Source organism: Aspergillus homomorphus (genome assembly GCF_003184865.1).
Source record: "Aspergillus homomorphus CBS 101889 unplaced genomic scaffold BO97scaffold_43, whole genome shotgun sequence".
Classification (NCBI taxonomy): domain Eukaryota; kingdom Fungi; phylum Ascomycota; class Eurotiomycetes; order Eurotiales; family Aspergillaceae; genus Aspergillus; species Aspergillus homomorphus.
Genome location: NW_020291929.1, coordinates 103,869 through 123,565, shown reverse-complemented (window position 1 = coordinate 123,565; position 19,697 = coordinate 103,869). Strand labels below are relative to the sequence as shown.

Below are 19,697 nucleotides of genomic sequence, written 5' to 3'. Positions count from 1 at the left end.
TCAGTTAGGGCCGGGTTAGGCCCCCCGTGGGACCACAACATACTACGGTCCAAGATTCAAATACAGAACCCATTCCTGCTCACGGTCAGTTTTCTCATTTCCACCATCTCCGTGTCTACTGCATAGCCATTGCCACCTAGAACCCTCAGAATGACGACCGTTGTCCTTATCCCCGGGGCCTGGCTCAAGCCCGAGTTCTACCAGCCCTTCTTGATTGCCCTCAATCAAGCCGGCTATCGCACCCACTTGGCAGGCTATCCATCGCTGGATCCTTCCAATCCTGCCACGGCCGACTGCCAAGCCGACAGCGACGCCATTCACCAGGAGTTGCGGACCTTGGTTGAAGATGAAGGCCAGGACCTGGTGCTGTTCATGCACTCGTACGCCGGCATGCCTGGTGCATCGGCCGCTCGAGGATTATCCAAGGTGGAACGACAGCAGCAGGGCAAAGCTGGCGGTATTCTAGGGTTGATTTTCCTTGCTGCCTTCTTGGTCCCGGAGGGTGTCAGTTGCGCCGGCTTCCAGGGTGGAGATCTCCCTCCTTGGATCCTTCTTGATAACGTATGTTGGCGATGCTTCATCCTTTCCACCCTCCATGCCCATTTACTCCCTGTCTCCCGCCTTTTGGTTTCGCTCACTGACAGTCATGGTTTCTTTCACATTAGCCCTCCTCACAACTCAACTTTGTCGACGACCCGGTCGGCAACTTCGCTCCAGAGGTCGACCAGACTCTGCTCGGCGATTTCAACTCCCACTTGAAACCCCATTCGACCTTGGCCTTCTTCTCGCCTCAGCCTGCTCCGGGCTGGGCCGACGCCAACTACGCCGGACGACTAGCCTTCATCGTCACGGCGGCGGACAAGGCAGTGCCCAAGGAAGCCCAATACTGGATGATCGCGGAAACCCAGCAGGAATTCACTGTCAAGGAGATGCAGTGCAGCCACTGCGCACCGTTTGTGGATCGCATCCCCGAGACAGTCGGACTGATTCAGGAGTTGCTCCCCGCGTTCCAATCCAAGTGATTTCGTTGTTTCTCGCCCCTCTTGTTCTTCTTAGTTGCTACGTACAAATACAAACTCCAACCCGCGTTGATCCGCGGGCATCCAAGCCACGTCTTCCTTTTGCAAGCCCCAATTCTGTAGTAAATCCACCTCGCGCACGTGCATGGTCCACTCCGTGGCAGTTTCGCGCTGGATCGACTCCCACAGCGCGACAAATGAGTCGCGGTTGTGAAAGAACATCGTGCCCCAGGGTCGCGCATCCTCGCGGGGCTGTCGCCGGCCCTGTTGAAATCCCACCACCATCGTGCCTGGTTTCGAGAGCGCGATAATGCGCTTGATCACCTCGCGCTGATCGGCCCGGTCGAACAGGTGGATGAACTGATTCGCAATGACCACGTCCACGCAGCCGCAAAGGGGGCCCAGGGGCGATCCAGCGGTGGCGGCCATGGTCCGAAAGTCGCCGGCCACAAACTGCGCCGCCATGCGATCACGGTCGCGAAACAGCTCGTAGCCCAATTCCCATAGGCGGGGTTCGAGGTCAATCGCCCACCAGCGCTCCGTTGGGGCGCCGTCGGCGTGAGCTGCCAGGAGGCGGAGGTCTTGGCCGAGTCCACAGGCCAGGTCGAGCACGGTGGCCTGTGGTTGTCGCACGAGGTGCAGAATCGAGGGGAATTCGGGAAAGGCTGCCAGTCCCGGCAGCAGAAACATCCATTGGCCGATGCAGGGGTATTTTCCCACGGGCCAGGCTCGATCACGCTGCAGATTAGTCGAGGAGTGGGGTGATTAGCTCTGATGTCAGCCGGTGTGCAGAGTGGAACGTGGATGCAGAAACCAACTTACGATACGGTGCAAGTGCGCAGGAAGGTCAGTGTCAGCGATACCACTCCACCGATTGAAGACAAACTGAGACGCAGGCGTCAATCGGGGGCCAAAGTCGCTTCGGTACCAGACGGAAGGATCCATGGTGGTCAAAGACTCAAGACTCCTCCTTCCTTTCGCTCGTCGATGGGTGGCAATGGCTTGAACGAATGGCTGGCATTGATGGATATATTAAGGAGGAGATTACATTTTAATTACATTCCAGTTCCTTCAGTTCCTTCAGTTCCTTCAACTCCTTCAACTCCTTCAACTCCTTCGTCTCCACTTAGGGCCGATGCTACTGCAACGCTAAGCTTTTAGACCCTGCAGTGCCCTCGTATTCATTTAGGCTTCAGCCTTAGTCTCTCTTGGCTCCAAGACCCCCTCCAACTCGGTGACTTCGGTGACTTTGGTGCCGTATACCCGCTGCATGTATGCTAGCCATTGATCCTCGGTAAAATGGTGGCCTGCAGTACAGCCTTTCACCACCGTGGTCAACCAACCACGCTGGAAGGCTCCTCGCACCGTGGCATCAACACAAACATCTGTAAACAGTCCCACCACCACCAGGTGCTCTAACCGACGTTCAAGCAGATAGTGTTCAAAGCCAGGAGCGAGAAAGGGGTCGTAGCAGGCTCGCTTCTCAAACTGGCGCTCTTGCGCACGAGGTTGCACCGCTCCAAACAACTCAGCCCCCCACGTTCCGCGCAAACACCAAGGCTTGCGCTGTTGCTCTTGATTCCGTTGGCGCCAGCCCCGCGGCTGATACTCCGTATCTCCGAGGAATCGGACCCAGATGACTTCAAGGTGGGCCTGGCGGGCTCGATCCACCAGCTGCGCGATGTTGGCACTGACCCGCATCATCTCGCGTGGCTGAGGATATTGCGTGACGAAGTCGTTTTGGAAGTCCACGACAACCAGCGCGGTGTCGGATTCTGCTGCTGAAAGGATTGCCGGAGGCGTAGCGGATGTAACAGCAGCAGCAGCCCCCAAGAATCCTTCGACAAATGCCAAGGTGGTGGCGGAGCCGCCTTGGTCCGGGGTCTGCACGCCCTGGAGGGCCAGCTGGTGGAGGGCCAGATCCGTAATGCGTTTGACTCCAACACACTGCGCCTTGTCTTCCAAGATTGCGGCGACGGCCCGGATCGTTGCAGTGGGATTGACAATGCCCTGCCCGGTCAGATCATCGGCTGAACCATGCGCTGTCTGCCATTCGCTCAGCCCCTGCACTGTCGGATGCAGATAGATGTTTTCCGCACACGCCCCTTCCTGGGCCCCAAGTCCAAACCGGTCCAGAAGGATGGTCTGCATGAGGTCCGCATACTCATTGGCGGCGATAAGCACCTGGTGGCCCTCAATGCCTCCGGCTGCCAACAGGTTCCGGTTCATTGTGTCACCCTGCACGCAGCGGACGGTGACCCCGTGGGTCTGCTCCCAGTCGCGCGCCCACTGCAGGAAGAGCCCATCAAACAGGTGGAATTTGTAGACGAGAGTGATCGTGTCGATAACCGCCCCCTTCGTCTTTTCCCCCAGGAACTGTCGCGCGCGAGCTAGGCCGAAAGCGATGATGCGGTCAAAGATAGCCTTGCGAAAGTGGACAGTGCGAGACACAGCCCTCCCATCTTCGTGGACCTCGTTCTCACCGGAGTAGAATCCCTGCGCCTGGTCGCGAACCAGCACGAGTGACGCGGTCGGACTTTGCCAGTAATGCTCGCATTTGACAGCCTCGAGCTGCTCGCGCACCAGGTACAGCGCCTGCGCCGAGATCGATGTGCGGAAGATGGCACGCACGCCTCGCGCTGCTGCCTCTTCGCAGAATTGCCGGTAGTGGATGGTATCCTGTCGCGTTTCCTCGGTCACCGCGTCGGTCTCGTTCACTGCCAGCAGAGAAGAGTAAGAATTGTAGATCCGAGTGGAGCGGAAGAAGTCGACTTTCGTCCCATATGGCGCAGCCAGGGCATGGATGACTTGCTCGAACACCTCGGCCAGTTCCGGGCCTGTGCCGGCTCCGACTGCAAGTCCCACCAGAATGGATGACATGGGTGACATGATTCCCAAGGCTGTAAGACGGGGCTTCGTTTTGTTGCTTTGACTCTGACCAGGTTGAGTCCATCCATCCATCTTTGCTTTGGAAAGGGGGCCGAATTTATGGTCGTCAAGGCTGTTTGTCAGGCTTACTCAATGGCTCTTCTATTTACCCTACTAGTGTAGCCTCCGCTAAGCTTAAATCGAGCGGTCTTATATCCCTGTCGTGCCACCCACTCACTTGCACCCAAGCAAGTCAGATACCCAGACCAGATAGCCAAGCAATGACCGTCTCTACTCAAGCAACCGGCTTTCACTTAGCCAACGGCAAAGGGTACACTCTGGGCCACGATTCTCCGGCCGTATGCCGTCTGAACCTGCAGATCTACCTGTGGCATGCCTCGCTGGGATTCACCCTGCATCCCTCGATTCCCTTCCCCACTGCCGGGCGAATTGCCGACCTGGCCACGGGCACCGCCCTCTGGTTGACGGAGCTGGCGCAGACCCTGCCCGCCGACGCCGACGTGGAGCTGGACGGGCTTGATCTGGATCTCAGCAAAGCGCCGCCCCGCCCCTGGCTTCCGGACAACGTCCACCTGCACCACGCCGACATTCTGGCCCCATTGCCAGACCCTCTGGTCGGACAATACGAGGTCGTGCATCTCCGCCTGCTCATCCTGGTGGTGGAGAACAGCGACCCCACCCCGATCATCCGGTATGCCCACCGCATGCTCAAACCGGGCGGCTACATCCAATGGGACGATCTGAACTACCCAGACACGCACGTCACTCGCATCGATCCCACGTGTCCGACCCCGGCCTTCGACCGGCTTCGCGAGTTTGTCTACTCCAAGGGCCGTCACGACTGGGTGATGCGGCTGGACGAGATCCTCACCCGCGAGGGATTCGTCGACGCCCGCATGCACCACTTCACCGATCGGAGGGACTTGATCATGGCCAACGGCCACCAACATCTGATGACCATGCTGGAATTCGCTGGCACCTTGAAGGCCAAAGGGATGGAGTTGGAGGCCCGCAATCTGGAGGCGCTGCTGGCCGATGTCAGCGCTGAAGCTGCCCAGGGGGCTGCTTTATCGATGCCCCGTGTGGTTTGCGTCGCGCGAAAGACATGATTTCATCTTGCTTTTTTTGCTGTTTCTCCGTGTTTATGATCAAAAGATGTTTACTTTGTGTCTGGATTATAAGAGCTAGGTCAAGTTTATTGTAGCGTCACCAATATAAGCCATCTTCTCCCTCGTGTCGTAGCTCACGCGCTTGCCAGTCGGCTTAAGGTGCCTTTTCACTTCCAGGACCACACTCTACCTGTTCTAGTATCGCCTTCACTTAAAGGATCTTACTATCGAGTATGTCTGAAACTCAATCTTAGGATAAAATAAAATGATATGCCTCTGAATTTTATTCTCCACGCGACCGTTGACACTCCTTCCTATCCACCCCTCCGATCAAGCAGGAATATTTCTTCATCCGTACCAAACTTCCAGCAACTTCACATTGGCAACGCTATTTCACACAGGCTAGACACTATTCTAGTGCACAGAAACCATTTCTCTGCACCTTCTCTCTCTATTCCACCATGCGCCGTGCATACATAATAATCTCAATCGCATACTATGACTTCGCCGACCCCACACCCCCATCCTTCTCCGGCTCAACAACCAACCAGAGCATATCCACCCCCAAATGCAAGGTACTCCCCGTAAACACTTCCAAGGGACAAAGACAGTCCTCCAGTGCCGCCAACTGAGCAGCCGCACTCCCCTCCCCGTTCGCCACCGCATGCGCCCGTTCCAGTAATCTCACGGCATCATCACCCCAACCCAGCCGACGAGCAAGAGAAGCCGTATCAGCCAGACACGCCCGCAGCCGGCGTTCCCGCAGCCACTTGACATTAGCAGCAGCAACATAGGCAGCAGCTCGCTCACCCGGGGACTGAGGCTTCTGAGCGACGGCGCGGACAGCCGCACCGGGGAGACTGACGGTGGCGCCGACGGCGCGCAATGCCGTGCCGACGGGCAGCGTGATGGCGCCGCCGACAGCCCCGAGCGCGGCGCTCACGAACCTCCCGTCGCGCGCGGCATCCCGGACGTTGTTCTTGACGGCCCGCGCGTGGTCCAGCGTGCCTTGGCCGAAGCGCTTCGGCACGTCGCCGACCTGTCGGCCTATGTCTGCGGCGTGCGCTAGCGCTTGGTCTGACACCTTTGCGGCGAGGAAGGCGGAGAGCGTGTGCAGGAAGGCGCGCCACGTCTCTGGGGTGATCCCATACTGAAGGAGAGGTGGCGCGTAGGCGTCTAGGAAAGGGGCTGTTGGGGTGGGTGCTGTCTGCGGGATGGCGATGGGTTGTTGCAGGCGAGGCTGGTGAGATGACGCGGACGTGCATGGAAAGTCGAACGGCGACTCCGCGGTCGGGTGGGGTGTGTATGCTGGCAGCTGGTCCTCGGCTGGGCCATTGGCTACAGCTCGGTCGGCTGCTTGGTTTTTCTTGTCTGCCATGGCTTTTGGGGTGGAAAGAGGTCTGGAAAGGGGTGGTTGGAATTGGAACTTGTGAGTTGGTGAGTGGAAGGTTGGAGGATGTGGGGGTGGCTGGGAGAATACGAGGCGTTGTGAAGATGAGTAGGGCTCGCACAGACCAGCTGATTCTGATCAGTGGGTTAAGGTTTATGATGACTATTATTATATGTGAGATTCTATTTAAGTTTGCATAATTGTTGACTGGCATGCTAATGTGTTTTGTGCACAGAATAAAGCATGTTGATATCAGTTCAATATAAAATCTCTATCTTATATCCCAGGTTCTCTGACTTCAATGCTTCTTCCCAAATAGACTGCGGAAGAATTCATTATCCCGCTCATATGGATGGACCCATTTCCGCATTTCGGGGGTGATATCAGGCAAATCCTTCTCGAAAGTCCTGATGAGCCAGCGGTTCCAGTTCCAGTCTATCCAACGGGACAGCGTCCAATCGTCCCGCTGGCCCAGAGGATGCCACCAGCGCAGAATAGGGCTGATATATCGCCCTTCCAACAGCTGGGAGTCGTGTCCGCGGTAGACGTCCTCCGGCGAGCGGAAAAGACACGCCAGCCCGAAGTCAATAATGACGATGTGCAGCGCCCCGCCCGCACGGACAGACTCCTCTGTAATCATCACATTGCGCGGAAACAGGTCCATGTGACGCAGATTGCAGGCGTAGAACCGTGACTCGGCTTTCAGGACTTGTCGCATGATCTCCATGCGCCGGTGCTGGGAGAAGGCTTCCGGTCTGAGATGCACCATGTCCGTGCCGACCACGTACTCGGTCAGAATCATCCGCACCGACCGCCGCTGACCGCCTGCATTGTCGAGAATGCTCGCCGACCAAGACCCGTAGAACTTGGGGATATACTGCTGCAGCCGGTTGTGGATTAGGTGGCGGTATGCCGCCGTTTCCCGCACATACTGCTTGTCTGCGTAGACGAATCGCTTGATCTCGCGTATGCTGTACTTCGCGTCGTACAGCTTGGCTATCATCTTCCGGCCTAGTTTAAGGTTAGAATCGGGCCTGGCTGGAGGATTAGGGCGATGCTCACAGCAAGGGCCAGGGAAGTGACTTGGGGGGAACGCATCCGGGCAGCAAACAGGGAAGTTACTGGGGAGGTGATGCGGAAAGGGTTCGGGCGAGGGCACAGGCGGAGCATGGGGACGATGATGAGGACGGTCTATGACCTTCTGGACAACTAGAACCTGGGCACACGTTTCAGGAGCCACGCGCAGCGCCTTCGACACCCGTAACCACATCTTCTTCCTCCCGTATTGTCCCGGCAGCAGGCGGCCAGGATCTTCCCCGGCCTCGTACCCTCTTGGGAGGTCTGCAGGCGGGTGGTGTTCTTGCACCTCGAACTCATATCCAAATTGATATGGTAGTCTCATGATGATAGATTGTACCGATAAGAACCCTGCTACCTTGGCGTGCCTGTGCCGAGTAGACTAGCTTGCTTCTGTATTTATAATACTCAGAGGCAGTGGCCTACTGTCGGGACTTGACCCTTTAGTGCATAGCGACAAAGGGAAGAGAGCTTTGTCTAGCCTCTGTATCGGTCACTCTATTGTGGTGAAATATGCATACAAAGAGAAGAGAATTTGAAGAGACATAAAATGAAAGAATTATACCATAAATTCCTGATTTACTTTGGAAGAAGAAACAAGATCAGACTAAGTCTAAGAGCCGAGAGATGTATTCCATTATTTCAACAACTGAATAAGTTTAGATACCTAGAAATAATGTTGACTTCTCTACCGCCGCCTCACCATGATGTGCTACAGAAACAAAATAGCGGATTCTTGAAGAGTGAAAACGAGGCCCGATGAGGATGTGGTGGTTGGGTTGATGAGATTCTAAAATTGGACATACTCTTGCGCAACGAGGCCTCTCAAAAACAGCCGGAAGCTGCGTGAGAGGAACTCCTGGTGATTAAAGTGTTAAGCTATCCTTTCGTGGAGGAATATATCTCTAGCTCACCACCATCCGGCTTCTCATAACCTCGTATTACCCTCAGCTGGACAAGACTAAGATGCTCGAGAGACAATCTTCGATGTTATAGACAGCAGCAGTATCGAACCACCTAAAGCTTCAGGCTTCGCACAGACGGTTCAAACAACAGGTAAGTACGATACAGTAGCCTACATGCACTGCATATATATACTAGCAATATACGGGAACATGGAACATAATTGTTATTTGAAAGGAGCTTCAAGCTCACATATTCTGATCTCTCTTTCGGTCTTTAGAACGTTTTATGATCGTTAAGAGAATTAAGGCAAGAGTAAAAGGTTTTCCTCGGGCGTTCTCTCAATCCACAAATATTACGTATATCTACCATAACCAATTCGGACGCTCCTGCTCGAAATGGAGTACATAGTGGCGCCAATCGCCGAGATGCGCTTCGCAAGTATTGCAAATCGGTGGATAATTAGGGTGATCGTATGTGTAATGAAGAAACAATTCATTCTGACTGTCCCATTCGTCCAGACAGATGTGGCAGAAGAATGCTGGCGGAGAAGGGCCCCGGCGATGCCTTGCGTCTCGGCCGTCCTGCCGGCCTCGACTACTACGATCTCCAATGGAACAGCTCATGGCGCCGGGATGAACGCTAGCGCGATGGGCACCTTGTTCTCTCAGCGTGGAGCAGCTGTAACCGCAGTTAACACAGATGTGCTCGACCCTGCTTCGGTGATCTCGACACCAGTGATCGTAGAAATGGTGAAGTTGGTCAAACGCCCAGGAGCAGGGCATCCCGTCGCCAATGGCAAATTGGCAGATGATGCGACCTCTGACATCCCGATAACCGTGGCGTCCACTGAGACTCACCGGCGCCGAGGCAAATCTGTTGGCTTCTTCAGAGTGAAGCCTCCATGGCGTGCCGCAGCCCGGGCAGCCGAATGCAACCCGGTACCCACGGTACATCTCACTGCCTCGGAGATCGTCGATGCACCCTCGGTGGTAACAGCGAAAACACTGACCACAGCGATATAGGGCACCGAGGATCTCTCTGGTAGCACTGATGTCACACAGGCTACAGCGCCCGGGGCCTTCAATCACCTGAACCACTACGGCGACCTCGGCGAGGTCAATCGCCCCGTAGGTCGAGTACATCCGAAGGTAATTGTGATATCGATAAGGTGGCATTGCGGAGACAATCAATGTGTGGATGACTATAGGTTGAGTAGATGAAGAAATTATAACAGCGGCTTAAATATTTCACATGAAAATGTCCTCATATGTACCAGCGCGGAGGATAACATTTTATCATGCTTCATATCCACTATCTCCGAACAATGAGATGATCATAACGAAAGGAGAGTGCCGCGAGGGCTTTGTTTCCAGTAAACCATGTTCAGACAAAGTGTCTCAAGCACGTTGTTACTAGGATACTATCCCCAAGGCAAGTCCCATCAAAAATTCTGCCTTGTCGAAGAATTCATTCGGGAAGCATTGGGGAAAGAGCATTGGCAGCGTGACGTAGGAGAATGTTTAAAAGATTCAGATAGTCTCCATTAAATTCTGAAGACTGTCTAAGCTACCCGATCATCCTGGTGGGCAGTTTGAAAGCGATACAAAACTGTCCAAATTTAATAATGGTCCGATCGAGATATCAGGTATAATGGGGAGACACAGAAAGACGTTTGAATAATCATACATAACAGTGTATATAGATGGTCGAAATAATGTTTCATTCTTAACCCATCAACCAAGCACTGGTATAAGCCTTTTCTATTCTAGTAGGTTACTCAGAATTTCAGACTAAAATTGGAGGATTTATGTTCCTAGACAGTACTAACCTATGTTATCCGCTCATTCTAAGTCAGTCTCCCTATCCGAATCGTTTCTGCTAGACGGCTGAACAGGTTAAATGTCTTGTTTTCCCACCTTGTGACTATGTGTGCTAGGGTTTCCTATCATTTCTGAATAGTAGAAAACACTACATATAAACTCCCCATGCAAACAACATAGCAACTACATAGTCTGTTGCCCGTGGATGTATTGCGGTATGCTTTCTTTGAACATATTGCATAGATAGCCTTCATTGTCAGTAGCGTTGCAGAGCTGCCATGGTCACGACGCGGAATGTAACAGTATATGTTCAATGATATTGCAAACCTGTCTTGGATGCTCAGGTATAACAACGGCCAAGCATGCTTATCTGGTGTAACACAGATGTCGTGGCTCGAATCTGACACCTAGCGCTTGTTGTGCATCATATATGGCCGTAGGCTCCCCAGATTTATCGCATCTCAATTGGCAAACCTCATTAGTTGTCAAGTAAATCTGAGCCAGAACAGATTTTCTTGGATTAAATGAAGGGTGTTTTGGCGCAACAGTTGAAATAGCCAATGGCCATGGACCAGCGAGCGACATGCAGCGCATGGATGCTCCAATGGGTCAAGCAAGACTGGCTACATCGATCGTCTTTTCAGATTCTGAATGCGGAAGCTATTTATCAGGATATTGTTCTCATCCGTGAAGACCGAAGGTTTCCTACGCTTGCTTGGCAGCCGGCCTCTTGAATAATTTAGCGAAAGCACAAATTCGGTTGGAGATGAGATATTGATCTTTTTAGCTCTCTGCAGATACCGATGGCATTGAATTTCAAAGAATAGCATTTGAAACTCAATTTAGACACACTTGGTCGGTCACAAGAGCTACGTAGCATTTCTCGGTTTACCAGGATACCCCGGTAGTGGGTATCGGCAATTGGGATGGAAATGTGAGGGAGGAGTAAACTCTTGACACAGCTGAACGAGGAATTCAGTGCAGGGTAGCCTAGCCCATACACAGAAGCAGAATACTTGTTCAATATACTTTTCAACTCTCCAGCCAACAATTAAGCTTTTATCGCAGGAACGATAAAACCTTGTGAAACACGCATTAGCCAGGTGCCTGAACCGGTGACAGCCTCGAATTGGTGGGTCTCACAAAGCCAAGATCCAGACGGCAAAGAGATTGGAGCAGCGACAGACTTGGCGAGTTATATATTTTCCGATCTGTGGACGTCCTAATCTAGCCAAATTGAAGCACAGCCAAACCTTCATCAGACCCACATGGGCATAAGGGCCCGGGTGATCCAAGCGCCGATATGGCCGTCCGCAGTGTTGAGCACGGAGAAGACCTCGCTGCTGGAATTCTGCGAAAAGATTAGAGTCTCTAGGCGACTTTCATGATAAAAACTTCTTCATTCGTATAAGCAAGATGAGGGGCGAGAGGGAAAATCTATGACAAGACTTCCCCTTTCTACCCTGTATTGCCTCTTCTCAACATGTTGAGTCTGTTGTGCTTGCTTATCCTTGGATTTGCGGTTTCCTCCGCTGCTCTCACTCGTTCATCTCTTCGCACCGGTGGCGTGATCCATGACTTGACTCGGTTTCGCTTGAGATCGCGAGCCTACTATGTGCACTCGGTTGACGCCATGACTGGAAAAACTGGTCTATTCATTCGTGCTAGGCATGAAAGCTACCTTGCTACCGCAGCAAAGCTTGTTCAGACTGTCGTTCCAGGCGCAGACTTTTGCATTGTGGCTGATCATTATATTGGCGATAATGGCGTAGTCCACGTCAATCTCCGGCAGACTGTTCACAAAATCGATGTAGATAATGCGGACTTTAATGTCAATGTGAGTTTTGACTGACATGCCCTCCACTGTATACCAATGCCTGATAAATGTAGGTAGATAGGGCAAGACGGAAAAGTTATCTCGTACGGCAACTCATTTTATGTCGGTGACGTTCCCGAGGCCCGTCCTCTGATAGAAAAGAAGTTCCCGATCCAGTGTGAGCTCTCAAATATGCCTCGAGTTTCTTGGGACTTTCGATTTCCCTGGAGAATGCGTCGTTGGAGTCGACAAAGGAGCAGAACTCTTACGTGTTCAAGGGCACCTCTAGGGCCATGACTAACCCGAGGGCGATATTGGTCTACTTTGTCAAGCCTGACGAAAGTCTTGCTCTTAGCTGGAGAATTGAAACGAATCTGGATGAGAACTGGTTCTTGACTTATGTCGACGCAGGTGGCAACGCGATAATTCACGGTATTGTGGACTACGCCGCCGCCGCCGCAGATTACAAAGTCTAGTAAGCGAATAACAACAAAGCTCTCACATCTAACGAGGGTAGCAGTTGACGCGCAGTTTGAAACAGCGAATGGGGGCTGAACGATCCAACCGAGGGGTCGCGCACGATTGTCACCGACCCCTGGGACACGACTGTGTCTCCGTTCACCTGGATCGGTGATGGTAACACCAACTACACCACCACGTGAGGGAACAATGGAATTGCACAGTCAAACCCTACTGGTTTCCAGACCTATCTCGACAATTATCGACTAAACAGCCTGGGTTGCAAGTTCGTATACCCATACTCACCGACCATGTCTCCACCCGACTCGTATGTGAATGCGTCAATTGTGCAGCTGTTTTACACAGCCAACACCTACCACGACCTGCTCTATGATTTTGGGTTTACCGAGAAGGCCGGCAACTTCCAGTGGAGCAACAATGGTGAAGGCGGCCTGGAGAACGACTACGTGATCCTTAACGCGCAGGAACAGGGGCAACCAACAATGGGTACTTCAAAACTCCCCCGGACGGCCAGCCCGGGTACATGCGCATCACGCTCTTTACACACTCGACTCCCTACCGCGATTCAGCCTTCGATGCGGGCATGGTGATCCACGAATACACCCACGGCCTCTCAAATCGACTGACCGGCGGTCCGGCCAACTCCGGATGCTTGTCCAGCTTCGAAGCGAGCGGCATGGGGGAGGGTTGGAGTGACTTTATGGCCACCGCGGTGCGTCTCAAGGCCAACGACAGCCGTGCCACCGACTACCCCATCTGCGCCTGGGTTGCCAATGCGCCAGGGCGAAGCGCGCGCGCCTACCCCTACTCTACCTCCCTCACCACCAACCCGCTCACCTACGCCAGCCTGAACCGCATGAACGAGATGCACGAGGTCGGCACCGTGTGGGCCACGATGTTGTACGAGATCTTGTGGAATCTCATTGACCACCACGGCAAGAACAACAGCCCCAAGCCAGTATTCCGCAACGCCGTGACTACGGATGGTAGGTTCCTAGCCATGAAGTTGATTATGGATGGGATGGCTTTGTGAGTATTCATTGGCTCCCACCCCCTTTTCCTAGTATAATGCTAGATGAAGTGACACGATTGGGCGACTTTGTAGGCAACCTTGCAACCCCACATTCTTTCAGGCCCGGGTTGCTATCTTGGGAGCTGATACGGTGCTCACTCAAGGCGCCAATCAATGTGCAATCTGGAAAGGCTTTGCCAAGCGTGGTCTAGGTCAAGGGGCTGAGTATAAGGGGTCTTTGTGGTTGGACAGCAACGCTGTTCCATCTGGAGTCTGCTGATACTTCATAGGGGCGTAAAGACCAGTTGCAGTTTAGATTAGTAATAGTGCGAGCTGAACCACGAATTGGTAGATTATGAAGAAGTTTGGATAGCTTTGAATTACTTGTCCTACAACGTAGGGGAACTTGAATCTTTCGCATAAAGAGACTCGAGATCCGCTTGACTGCTACAGCTGCCAATACGGAGCAAAACTATCCCGCTCACATTTTGTCAGCCTTTCAAGACACAAGAGCATCTGAACATACAGCAGGAACCCAGAGAGCTATAAGCCCCATCATCTCTCAGACGGTTCCAACATCTTGAGCCACCTCACAGACAATGAATCACAACACAAGCCAAAGAGCATTCTGTTCAAGCAAGATCCTTCTGCAAGGTTCCATACGCGGTAGTGAACTGTAACCATCTCCAAGATGGGAGAGTTCTGGGCGCAATTTGAATGGGGTCAAAGGAGAACCCAAAATTCTCCTTCCCCCCGACTACCCCGACCACCCCAACCTCCCATTTCCGTACAGTCCATCGAACCGTGCACGAGATTACTGCGGAGTGTACTGCTGGACAGTAATCGGTTGCTCTCGGAGATGAACGCGGCATTAGGGCGGCAGTCGCGGGCGTAGTGCTGGCGCAGGCGGTATCCGTTGCTACAGGCAGTCCGTATTGTCAGAAATAGAGTGAATTTGATGTAGCAGAAGGAATGCATGTACGTACCCGCCTCGGACAGTCTCAGCCACAGTGTGCGGTGGGATGGTGTAGCTCCCGTCCCTGGTGTGCAGCCCCTCGGCAATCAAGATACATTCCTGAGGCTCACCGTTGTAGTGAGTGAGATAAAGGTTGAAGACTTCATCTTGGTTCAAGTCTCAACAATTATTGGCTTACACGTCACGCGACACGCGAACTACTTAAATCGTTGCTCAGCAAGGTCATAGTGCGGAGAAAAACATTAGACCAATTCAGAATTGACCGACCATTAACGGTCATTGAATTGCCTGGTCTATACTTTGTCACAAAGTCTCATAGAGCTGCGCGTAGAGATCCCGCCTCTGTGTCCGTGATCAATATTACAAATCAAGTGTAACGACGAATCGATCGCAGTCACACGACCATGAAAATAGGTTGAGACCCAAGAACCAGCTACAACCGTTCAGATTGTGGAAGAGAACACACGTGTATCTCTAAATTCTGCTTGGCGGGCTTTGTGGTATACATTCCAAACATAGAATGCGTATGCCGATCCTTTGAGCGATGAATACAGGCCTCCAGAAATCGTGTCTCAATCTTGTTTGCTGGTGCTACCACGCCCGCTCCAACAATAATGTTGACCATCATGATAAGAGGAAATCTGCGTTGTCACGGGAAAGGGCCACTCGAGGCACATGATGAGGAGCATCCACATTAGAGCATGGAGTATTAGAAATATAAAGGTCAAAGACCGGGTGATGGGTGAATATATTTCTCTTCACACTGATCCGACCTTTGACTACTGTAATAGCTCGGTAAAATTCTTTATTGAACACAGAGTGTCACGTTCAGTACTGGTTGATTGTGTAGAGTGAATCAGTGTCCGGATCTCGAATATCGACATGTTCGATTCAATCCCTGAGTGTAGTTCCAACCTTGTGGTACATCTTGTTACATACCTTCGTGATGAAAGAATCTTTCTGCTCAGAATATATTTTGTTTGTTATAAGATTTTCCAAGAAAATACTTAGCACATACGACCACAGGGTGTGGAAAACAGGGCTTCCCGTCCGCTCAGCCGTACTTAAGCCACACGCCGGGAGGTTAGTAGTTGGGTGGGTGACCACCAGCGAATCCCTTCTGTTGTATGTTTTTCTTTGATCATGTCTTTTTGTTCTTACGTCACCAATCCTTTAGTACTGAATATACGCTCCGTGCCTCATTAAGAGGTGCGTCGGCTGGCGTTCTCGGGATCCGTGACAAGCTCCTTCCCACTTGCATTGTAGCTAATGCGAGCAGAAGAGATCCATGATCGCTCCACTTTGCGCAACTAGCGAGTCATGCAGCGCTGATGAGCCATTTTGTCGCTTGACTAGCCAACCCCAGAGAGCCGTGCTCTCCTAATCCACGGGAAAGAAGAACTTTTTTGTGTTTGTGATACGGATATCCTCTCAAATGCTGGATGGAAAAGACTTCCAGGACCTGACTGCTTTTTAGATAGAACCTATATAATGTCGGCCATTTTCATATTCACCCCAGCAACCTCTTGTGTAGCTACTATCAGTGACTCAATTCATCAGGCCGATCACCTCCTTTGAGGCCCACCGCGAATGCCCCAGCATCCCCAATACACGGCTTTCCAGAATTCAACTGCAAGCTCGCCATTAGGATTGTTACTCTCCACCTGAGATCTACTTCTACTTTCAAGCTCGACACAACACCATGGACTATTTGAAGTCCGACAATCAGTTGAAAATGGACCGTGGAAACAAAATCGAACTCCGTCCTAGCGTCAAGGTACTCCGTCGGCGTTCTCGCCGCGTTTCCTGCCTTGATCCTTAACCCTTCTCCGATTCCTTCCGTTGCACAAGTGGGAAGAGAGCCCTATAATGAGGACTCCATTCTATATCTATCAGGAAGCGCGATTGTGATGAAAGTGCGAGTGAAAGATCATTCGAAATTCCCTCGACCTAGATAGCGTATCCTATCTTATGGCTTAATTAAACACCAGTCTACCATCAACATTACCAATTCGATCACCGAGATTAATACCCTGTCTTTCCCTATAGCCTCCATCTCTCTTCGGGAGGTCGGCTGTAAGATGAGTTCCTTCCAGTGTAATATTGTTCGCCGACTGCGCGAAGTTCACGCCATCCCACATGAACCAGCCTAAACAGTTTCTCGGTTGATTAATGGAACTGCCCCTCGAATTCTGTTCAAAAAATGTCATCGAGAGATATCGTACCATCTGAATTCCCAATGCAGTGGTCAAGGTCCAGCCTGGCGTCGACCCAGTTCCCTTCTCGGTTCTGTGCATGGCAGACCAGGACGTGTCCGTCCTCAAGTCGAATATTGGTGCAAGACTCGGCGAATGACATTTTCGTTTCCAAATATGATTCGGAGGTCAAATAGGTTGCGTTTCTGGGAGAGACGCCTTGAAAGGAAGTAAAAAGATGTGGAAACGTGATGAGTGGTAAAGATTGCTCAAAGACTTAACCCAGCAGAAAAGGGTTCTTGCTTTATATACCCCATCGCTTAATGCTTTAGCCACCTAGTTGGATTTTGAGTAGAATGATGTCAATGTCGTCAGCTGGGTTTTCATACACAGATAGCCATGTGGGTCATCAGGGTCAGAAGCGAATCATCACATAAGTACAAGATCTTCAGCCAGCCACATCATAAGAGGAAGATCTCGCGGATGTGGAACTCGTTATCTTCTCCTCCAATGCAGCTGTCTGAGTGGCTATTCAAGCGTCCGCTTGGAGGTGAAACAAGTTACAGACGTGCAATATCTGTATTCTGTAAACAGATTGATCTGCCGATCTTCTCGGGCCCACAGATGATGACCCACATTGCTGCAGATCTCACCTCACTTGGATACTGGGCTAGTGCAAGGCGACCTGGGGCATACTGCGCATAGTCATGATCGTATATATGATCGGAGCTGAGCTGACTTGTGGCTTTTGAAGTTAGTGGATCTACCTACTATACTAAGTTTACGACCCCTCTCCTAATCAAAATACGTCACCGGGCTCGCTTCGATCGATGTTGCGATTGACCCGAAATATTGACTTCTGTTCAATACAGACACAAAGAATACAAAGGTGAAATTAATTTTCCCTTTCCGTTTAATCAGTAATTGCAGTTTTTGTCAGCTCAGGACGCCACTAGTGCTGCCGAGATCAATGTATAACGACTCTTACAAAAGTACACAAGTAATAACAGCCATTGGCCTTGGGTGATTGTACGTGATCATGCATGCAGCCTTAAATAATCCGCAGGCCTGCTACGCCAATGAAGACACTAGTAGAATGCTATTCTTTAGCTTACTTTCTGTAACCCCCCGTACTAGCTGTCGCAATCCGAGCTGGACAGTATGCCCAATTACTATTAGCGTTGATATACAAATCTCTTTCACTGGCTAGATGAAGCAAAAATCGCGGGTCAGCTAGCGAAAAGTCGTCTGAATTCCGCGCGAAGTGGAAAAATCAAGCCCGATTGATCTCAAGGAATAACGGACGATCAAGCATCAAGAAAAGCCGAAAATCAAGCCCATTAAGCGCGTCTTTAGCAAGCTCTGCACTCCTCAAGACGCTGCGTACTTGGTTATAGCTGATATAGTGTCGCGTCCGCTCATTCCTCTGCGCGTCCCATAACATAGACACGCAAGTCAGCTGATTACAACGATCTCGATTCCACCTAACTGCTATTTCAGTACTTCATCCATCCTTCTCTTACTTATACTCGAGCAAGCCTAGCATGCTTCTGTCAAGTAGTATCACTCTCGGTTTCATCCGAAGACAATGCCGAATCATCTCTGGGATCCTCTTTATCTTTCACGGGCCTCACACACAGTTCTGGGGCAACCCACCATTCATTCACCGCCTCGATCTCAGAGAACACCGATGCAAAGTACTCGTCGACCTTTGATCCTTGCTTGGAGGGAATAGAACTGGTCAGCCGAAGTTCCATCCGACGTATAGATCCCGTCCCCAGCATTTTCTTGAGTTGTTCAGAGAATACTGTGGAGAATCCCACTGTCCCACCAAACCCCGGGGAAGCGATCACCACAACCTCCGCGAGCATCCTGACATCATCATCCTCCATGCGCAGTAGGGGCACCACGGGCCGTTCGATCGTAAGAATACTCGGATAGCTGGCGAGGACGCCGCCGCCGCCGTCCACGCCCCGAAAGGCACGCCGGTAGTGCCTTGATGCCAGGGCGTGCGTCTCGCGATTGACCAGCATTAACGGCGGCATGAACGCCGTGGCAGCATAGATCCTCGGACGGCCGGGGGATATCGTCCCACACCTCCCTCCCTGCGGCCGTCGAGCAGGCGTATACCCTGTACAGGTGATCGTGATCCGGGTCGGCTCGGCCATCGCCAGCGTCCAGATATTATATCGCAACTCGCACGGCAGGCGCGGGAACGGATGGAAGGTCGGCTGGTCGGCCACTGCGCGTGCTCGTGCGGCGTCAATCTCCCGCCTCTTCGCCTCGTACTCCTCCACGCTGTCGCAGCTCGCCCACAGTGCTTTGTCCGCTTCTTCTGCTTTCTCGGCTGCCGTTCTCGGCCCGATAGTCGGATTGCCCATCATAACGCAGGGCGCGGGGCGAGTTGGGCGCAATGTGCCATCTTGTTTACTGCGGGAAAAGTAGCGCGGTGGATGGACGGTGTGGACTTTCCATTGTTCGTCGGTGTATGTGTAGGGGCTTGGTGGGGTGTAGGCCTTTGGAGTTGGTGGTGGTGGTGAGGCCATCTTGATATGCTGATTCTCGGTAGGAGGGGGGGAGAAGGACAAAGGGAGGACGGGGGAAGGGGAGAAGCCTGGAGAGGTACTTATATGCCCGTCAACGGAGTTAGGGCTGGTAATAAGCTTTGGGTGCCAGCCTGGAGTGAGTCACTAATCACCTATTTCAGGTATGTATTATTATTGATGAAGGTTGAGAGCCAATGGGAGTGTTGGGTATAAGACATGCTTAGTACTAATCGAGTTTAATGTAACACTAGCCTGGAGTGTTGTAGCTCGAAGAAGAGACTGCCTTGGATTGTATTGTATAATATCGATCTCACAGAGCGCTTGCTGCGTGCTACTTGAGCGTCTGTCTTTTTCTAGCCGCAGCTGCTGCGATGGCCATATGTAATATAGTGGTTAGGGGTTTGCATAGGGACAGTCTCGATGCCCGCCGCACCCAGAGCTTATGAATCTTTTGCATGACAT

The 19,697-nt window shown here is 52.0% G+C and overlaps 10 protein-coding genes across 10 annotated transcripts, besides 2 other annotated features; 4 read left to right on the top strand and 6 right to left on the bottom strand.

The window, feature by feature from the left end:
• Nucleotides 1-49: 49 nt before the first annotated feature.
• On the top strand, nucleotides 50-1,117 carry BO97DRAFT_408097 (uncharacterized protein). Its single transcript, XM_025695779.1, has 2 exons — nucleotides 50-561; nucleotides 666-1,117. The coding sequence occupies exons 1-2, from the start codon at nucleotides 151-153 to the stop codon at nucleotides 1,020-1,022; spliced, it is 768 nt and encodes a 255-aa protein (XP_025548007.1). The 5' UTR covers nucleotides 50-150; the 3' UTR covers nucleotides 1,023-1,117.
• On the bottom strand, nucleotides 1,053-2,013 carry BO97DRAFT_397413 (class I SAM-dependent methyltransferase; the record flags this gene model as incomplete). Its single annotated transcript, XM_025694135.1, has 2 exons — nucleotides 1,842-2,013; nucleotides 1,053-1,757 (listed from the first exon to the last, which is right to left on the bottom strand). The coding sequence occupies exons 1-2, from the start codon at nucleotides 1,962-1,964 to the stop codon at nucleotides 1,053-1,055; spliced, it is 828 nt and encodes a 275-aa protein (XP_025548006.1). The 5' UTR covers nucleotides 1,965-2,013.
• Nucleotides 2,014-2,097: 84 nt separating this feature from the next.
• On the bottom strand, nucleotides 2,098-3,967 carry BO97DRAFT_408096 (Isochorismatase hydrolase). Its single transcript, XM_025695778.1, has one exon. It carries the CDS (start codon nucleotides 3,906-3,908, stop codon nucleotides 2,205-2,207), a length of 1,704 nt encoding a protein of 567 aa, XP_025548005.1. The 5' UTR covers nucleotides 3,909-3,967; the 3' UTR covers nucleotides 2,098-2,204.
• A 52-nt stretch (nucleotides 3,968-4,019) lies between these two features.
• Nucleotides 4,020-5,096, top strand: BO97DRAFT_408095 (uncharacterized protein). The gene has a single exon (XM_025695777.1). The coding sequence runs from the start codon at nucleotides 4,169-4,171 to the stop codon at nucleotides 5,015-5,017; it is 849 nt and encodes a 282-aa protein (XP_025548004.1). The 5' UTR covers nucleotides 4,020-4,168; the 3' UTR covers nucleotides 5,018-5,096.
• A 346-nt stretch (nucleotides 5,097-5,442) lies between these two features.
• BO97DRAFT_408094 (uncharacterized protein) lies at nucleotides 5,443-6,457 on the bottom strand. Its single transcript, XM_025695776.1, has one exon. The coding sequence runs from the start codon at nucleotides 6,393-6,395 to the stop codon at nucleotides 5,514-5,516; it is 882 nt and encodes a 293-aa protein (XP_025548003.1). The 5' UTR covers nucleotides 6,396-6,457; the 3' UTR covers nucleotides 5,443-5,513.
• Nucleotides 6,458-6,771: 314 nt separating this feature from the next.
• On the bottom strand, nucleotides 6,772-7,416 carry BO97DRAFT_312347 (uncharacterized protein; the record flags this gene model as incomplete). Its single annotated transcript, XM_025691232.1, has 1 exon — nucleotides 6,772-7,416. A coding segment is annotated over one exon (645 nt), but the record flags the coding sequence as incomplete, so codon positions are not given.
• A 1,369-nt stretch (nucleotides 7,417-8,785) lies between these two features.
• Nucleotides 8,786-9,606, top strand: BO97DRAFT_417314 (uncharacterized protein; the record flags this gene model as incomplete). The annotated part of the gene is made up of 4 exons (XM_025696475.1): nucleotides 8,786-8,860; nucleotides 8,909-9,379; nucleotides 9,413-9,538; nucleotides 9,598-9,606. 4 exons carry the CDS (start codon nucleotides 8,786-8,788, stop codon nucleotides 9,604-9,606), a joined length of 681 nt encoding a protein of 226 aa, XP_025548001.1.
• Nucleotides 9,607-11,693: 2,087 nt separating this feature from the next.
• BO97DRAFT_437299 (extracellular metalloproteinase) lies at nucleotides 11,694-13,798 on the top strand (the record flags this gene model as incomplete). The annotated part of the gene is made up of 7 exons (XM_025697836.1): nucleotides 11,694-12,047; nucleotides 12,105-12,190; nucleotides 12,229-12,501; nucleotides 12,568-12,656; nucleotides 12,690-12,926; nucleotides 12,977-13,535; nucleotides 13,612-13,798. The coding sequence occupies 7 exons, from the start codon at nucleotides 11,694-11,696 to the stop codon at nucleotides 13,796-13,798; spliced, it is 1,785 nt and encodes a 594-aa protein (XP_025548000.1).
• Nucleotides 13,799-15,501: 1,703 nt separating this feature from the next.
• Nucleotides 15,502-15,577: a sequence feature (Protein overlapping with rRNA (BO97DRAFT_353144, RAL08845.1) was converted to a misc_feature.).
• A 27-nt stretch (nucleotides 15,578-15,604) lies between these two features.
• Nucleotides 15,605-15,786: a sequence feature (Protein overlapping with rRNA (BO97DRAFT_353144, RAL08845.1) was converted to a misc_feature.).
• Nucleotides 15,787-16,128: 342 nt separating this feature from the next.
• On the bottom strand, nucleotides 16,129-16,942 carry BO97DRAFT_192929 (CVNH domain-containing protein). Its single transcript, XM_025690482.1, has 2 exons — nucleotides 16,720-16,942; nucleotides 16,129-16,643 (listed from the first exon to the last, which is right to left on the bottom strand). Exons 1-2 carry the CDS (start codon nucleotides 16,850-16,852, stop codon nucleotides 16,471-16,473), a joined length of 306 nt encoding a protein of 101 aa, XP_025547998.1. The 5' UTR covers nucleotides 16,853-16,942; the 3' UTR covers nucleotides 16,129-16,470.
• A 1,122-nt stretch (nucleotides 16,943-18,064) lies between these two features.
• On the bottom strand, nucleotides 18,065-19,251 carry BO97DRAFT_408093 (2EXR domain-containing protein). The gene has a single exon (XM_025695775.1). It carries the CDS (start codon nucleotides 19,233-19,235, stop codon nucleotides 18,243-18,245), a length of 993 nt encoding a protein of 330 aa, XP_025547997.1. The 5' UTR covers nucleotides 19,236-19,251; the 3' UTR covers nucleotides 18,065-18,242.
• Between the last annotated feature and the right edge of the window lie 446 nt (nucleotides 19,252-19,697).

Bases quoted from the DNA above. Each gene is read 5' to 3' on its own strand.
- BO97DRAFT_408095 (XM_025695777.1), top strand. From the start codon at position 4,169: ATGACCGTCTCTACTCAAGCAACCGGCTTTCACTTAGCCAACGGCAAA.
- BO97DRAFT_408097 (XM_025695779.1), top strand. From the start codon at position 151: ATGACGACCGTTGTCCTTATCCCCGGGGCCTGGCTCAAGCCCGAGTTC. The intron at 562-665 runs GTATGTTGGCGA...CTTTCACATTAG, and splicing joins CTTGGATCCTTCTTGATAAC to CCCTCCTCACAACTCAACTT.
- BO97DRAFT_408094 (XM_025695776.1), bottom strand. From the start codon at position 6,395: ATGGCAGACAAGAAAAACCAAGCAGCCGACCGAGCTGTAGCCAATGGC.
- BO97DRAFT_408093 (XM_025695775.1), bottom strand. From the start codon at position 19,235: ATGGCCTCACCACCACCACCAACTCCAAAGGCCTACACCCCACCAAGC.
- BO97DRAFT_192929 (XM_025690482.1), bottom strand. From the start codon at position 16,852: ATGTCATTCGCCGAGTCTTGCACCAATATTCGACTTGAGGACGGACAC. The intron at 16,644-16,719 runs GTACGATATCTC...GAAACTGTTTAG, and splicing joins CTGCATTGGGAATTCAGATG to GCTGGTTCATGTGGGATGGC.
- BO97DRAFT_408096 (XM_025695778.1), bottom strand. From the start codon at position 3,908: ATGTCACCCATGTCATCCATTCTGGTGGGACTTGCAGTCGGAGCCGGC.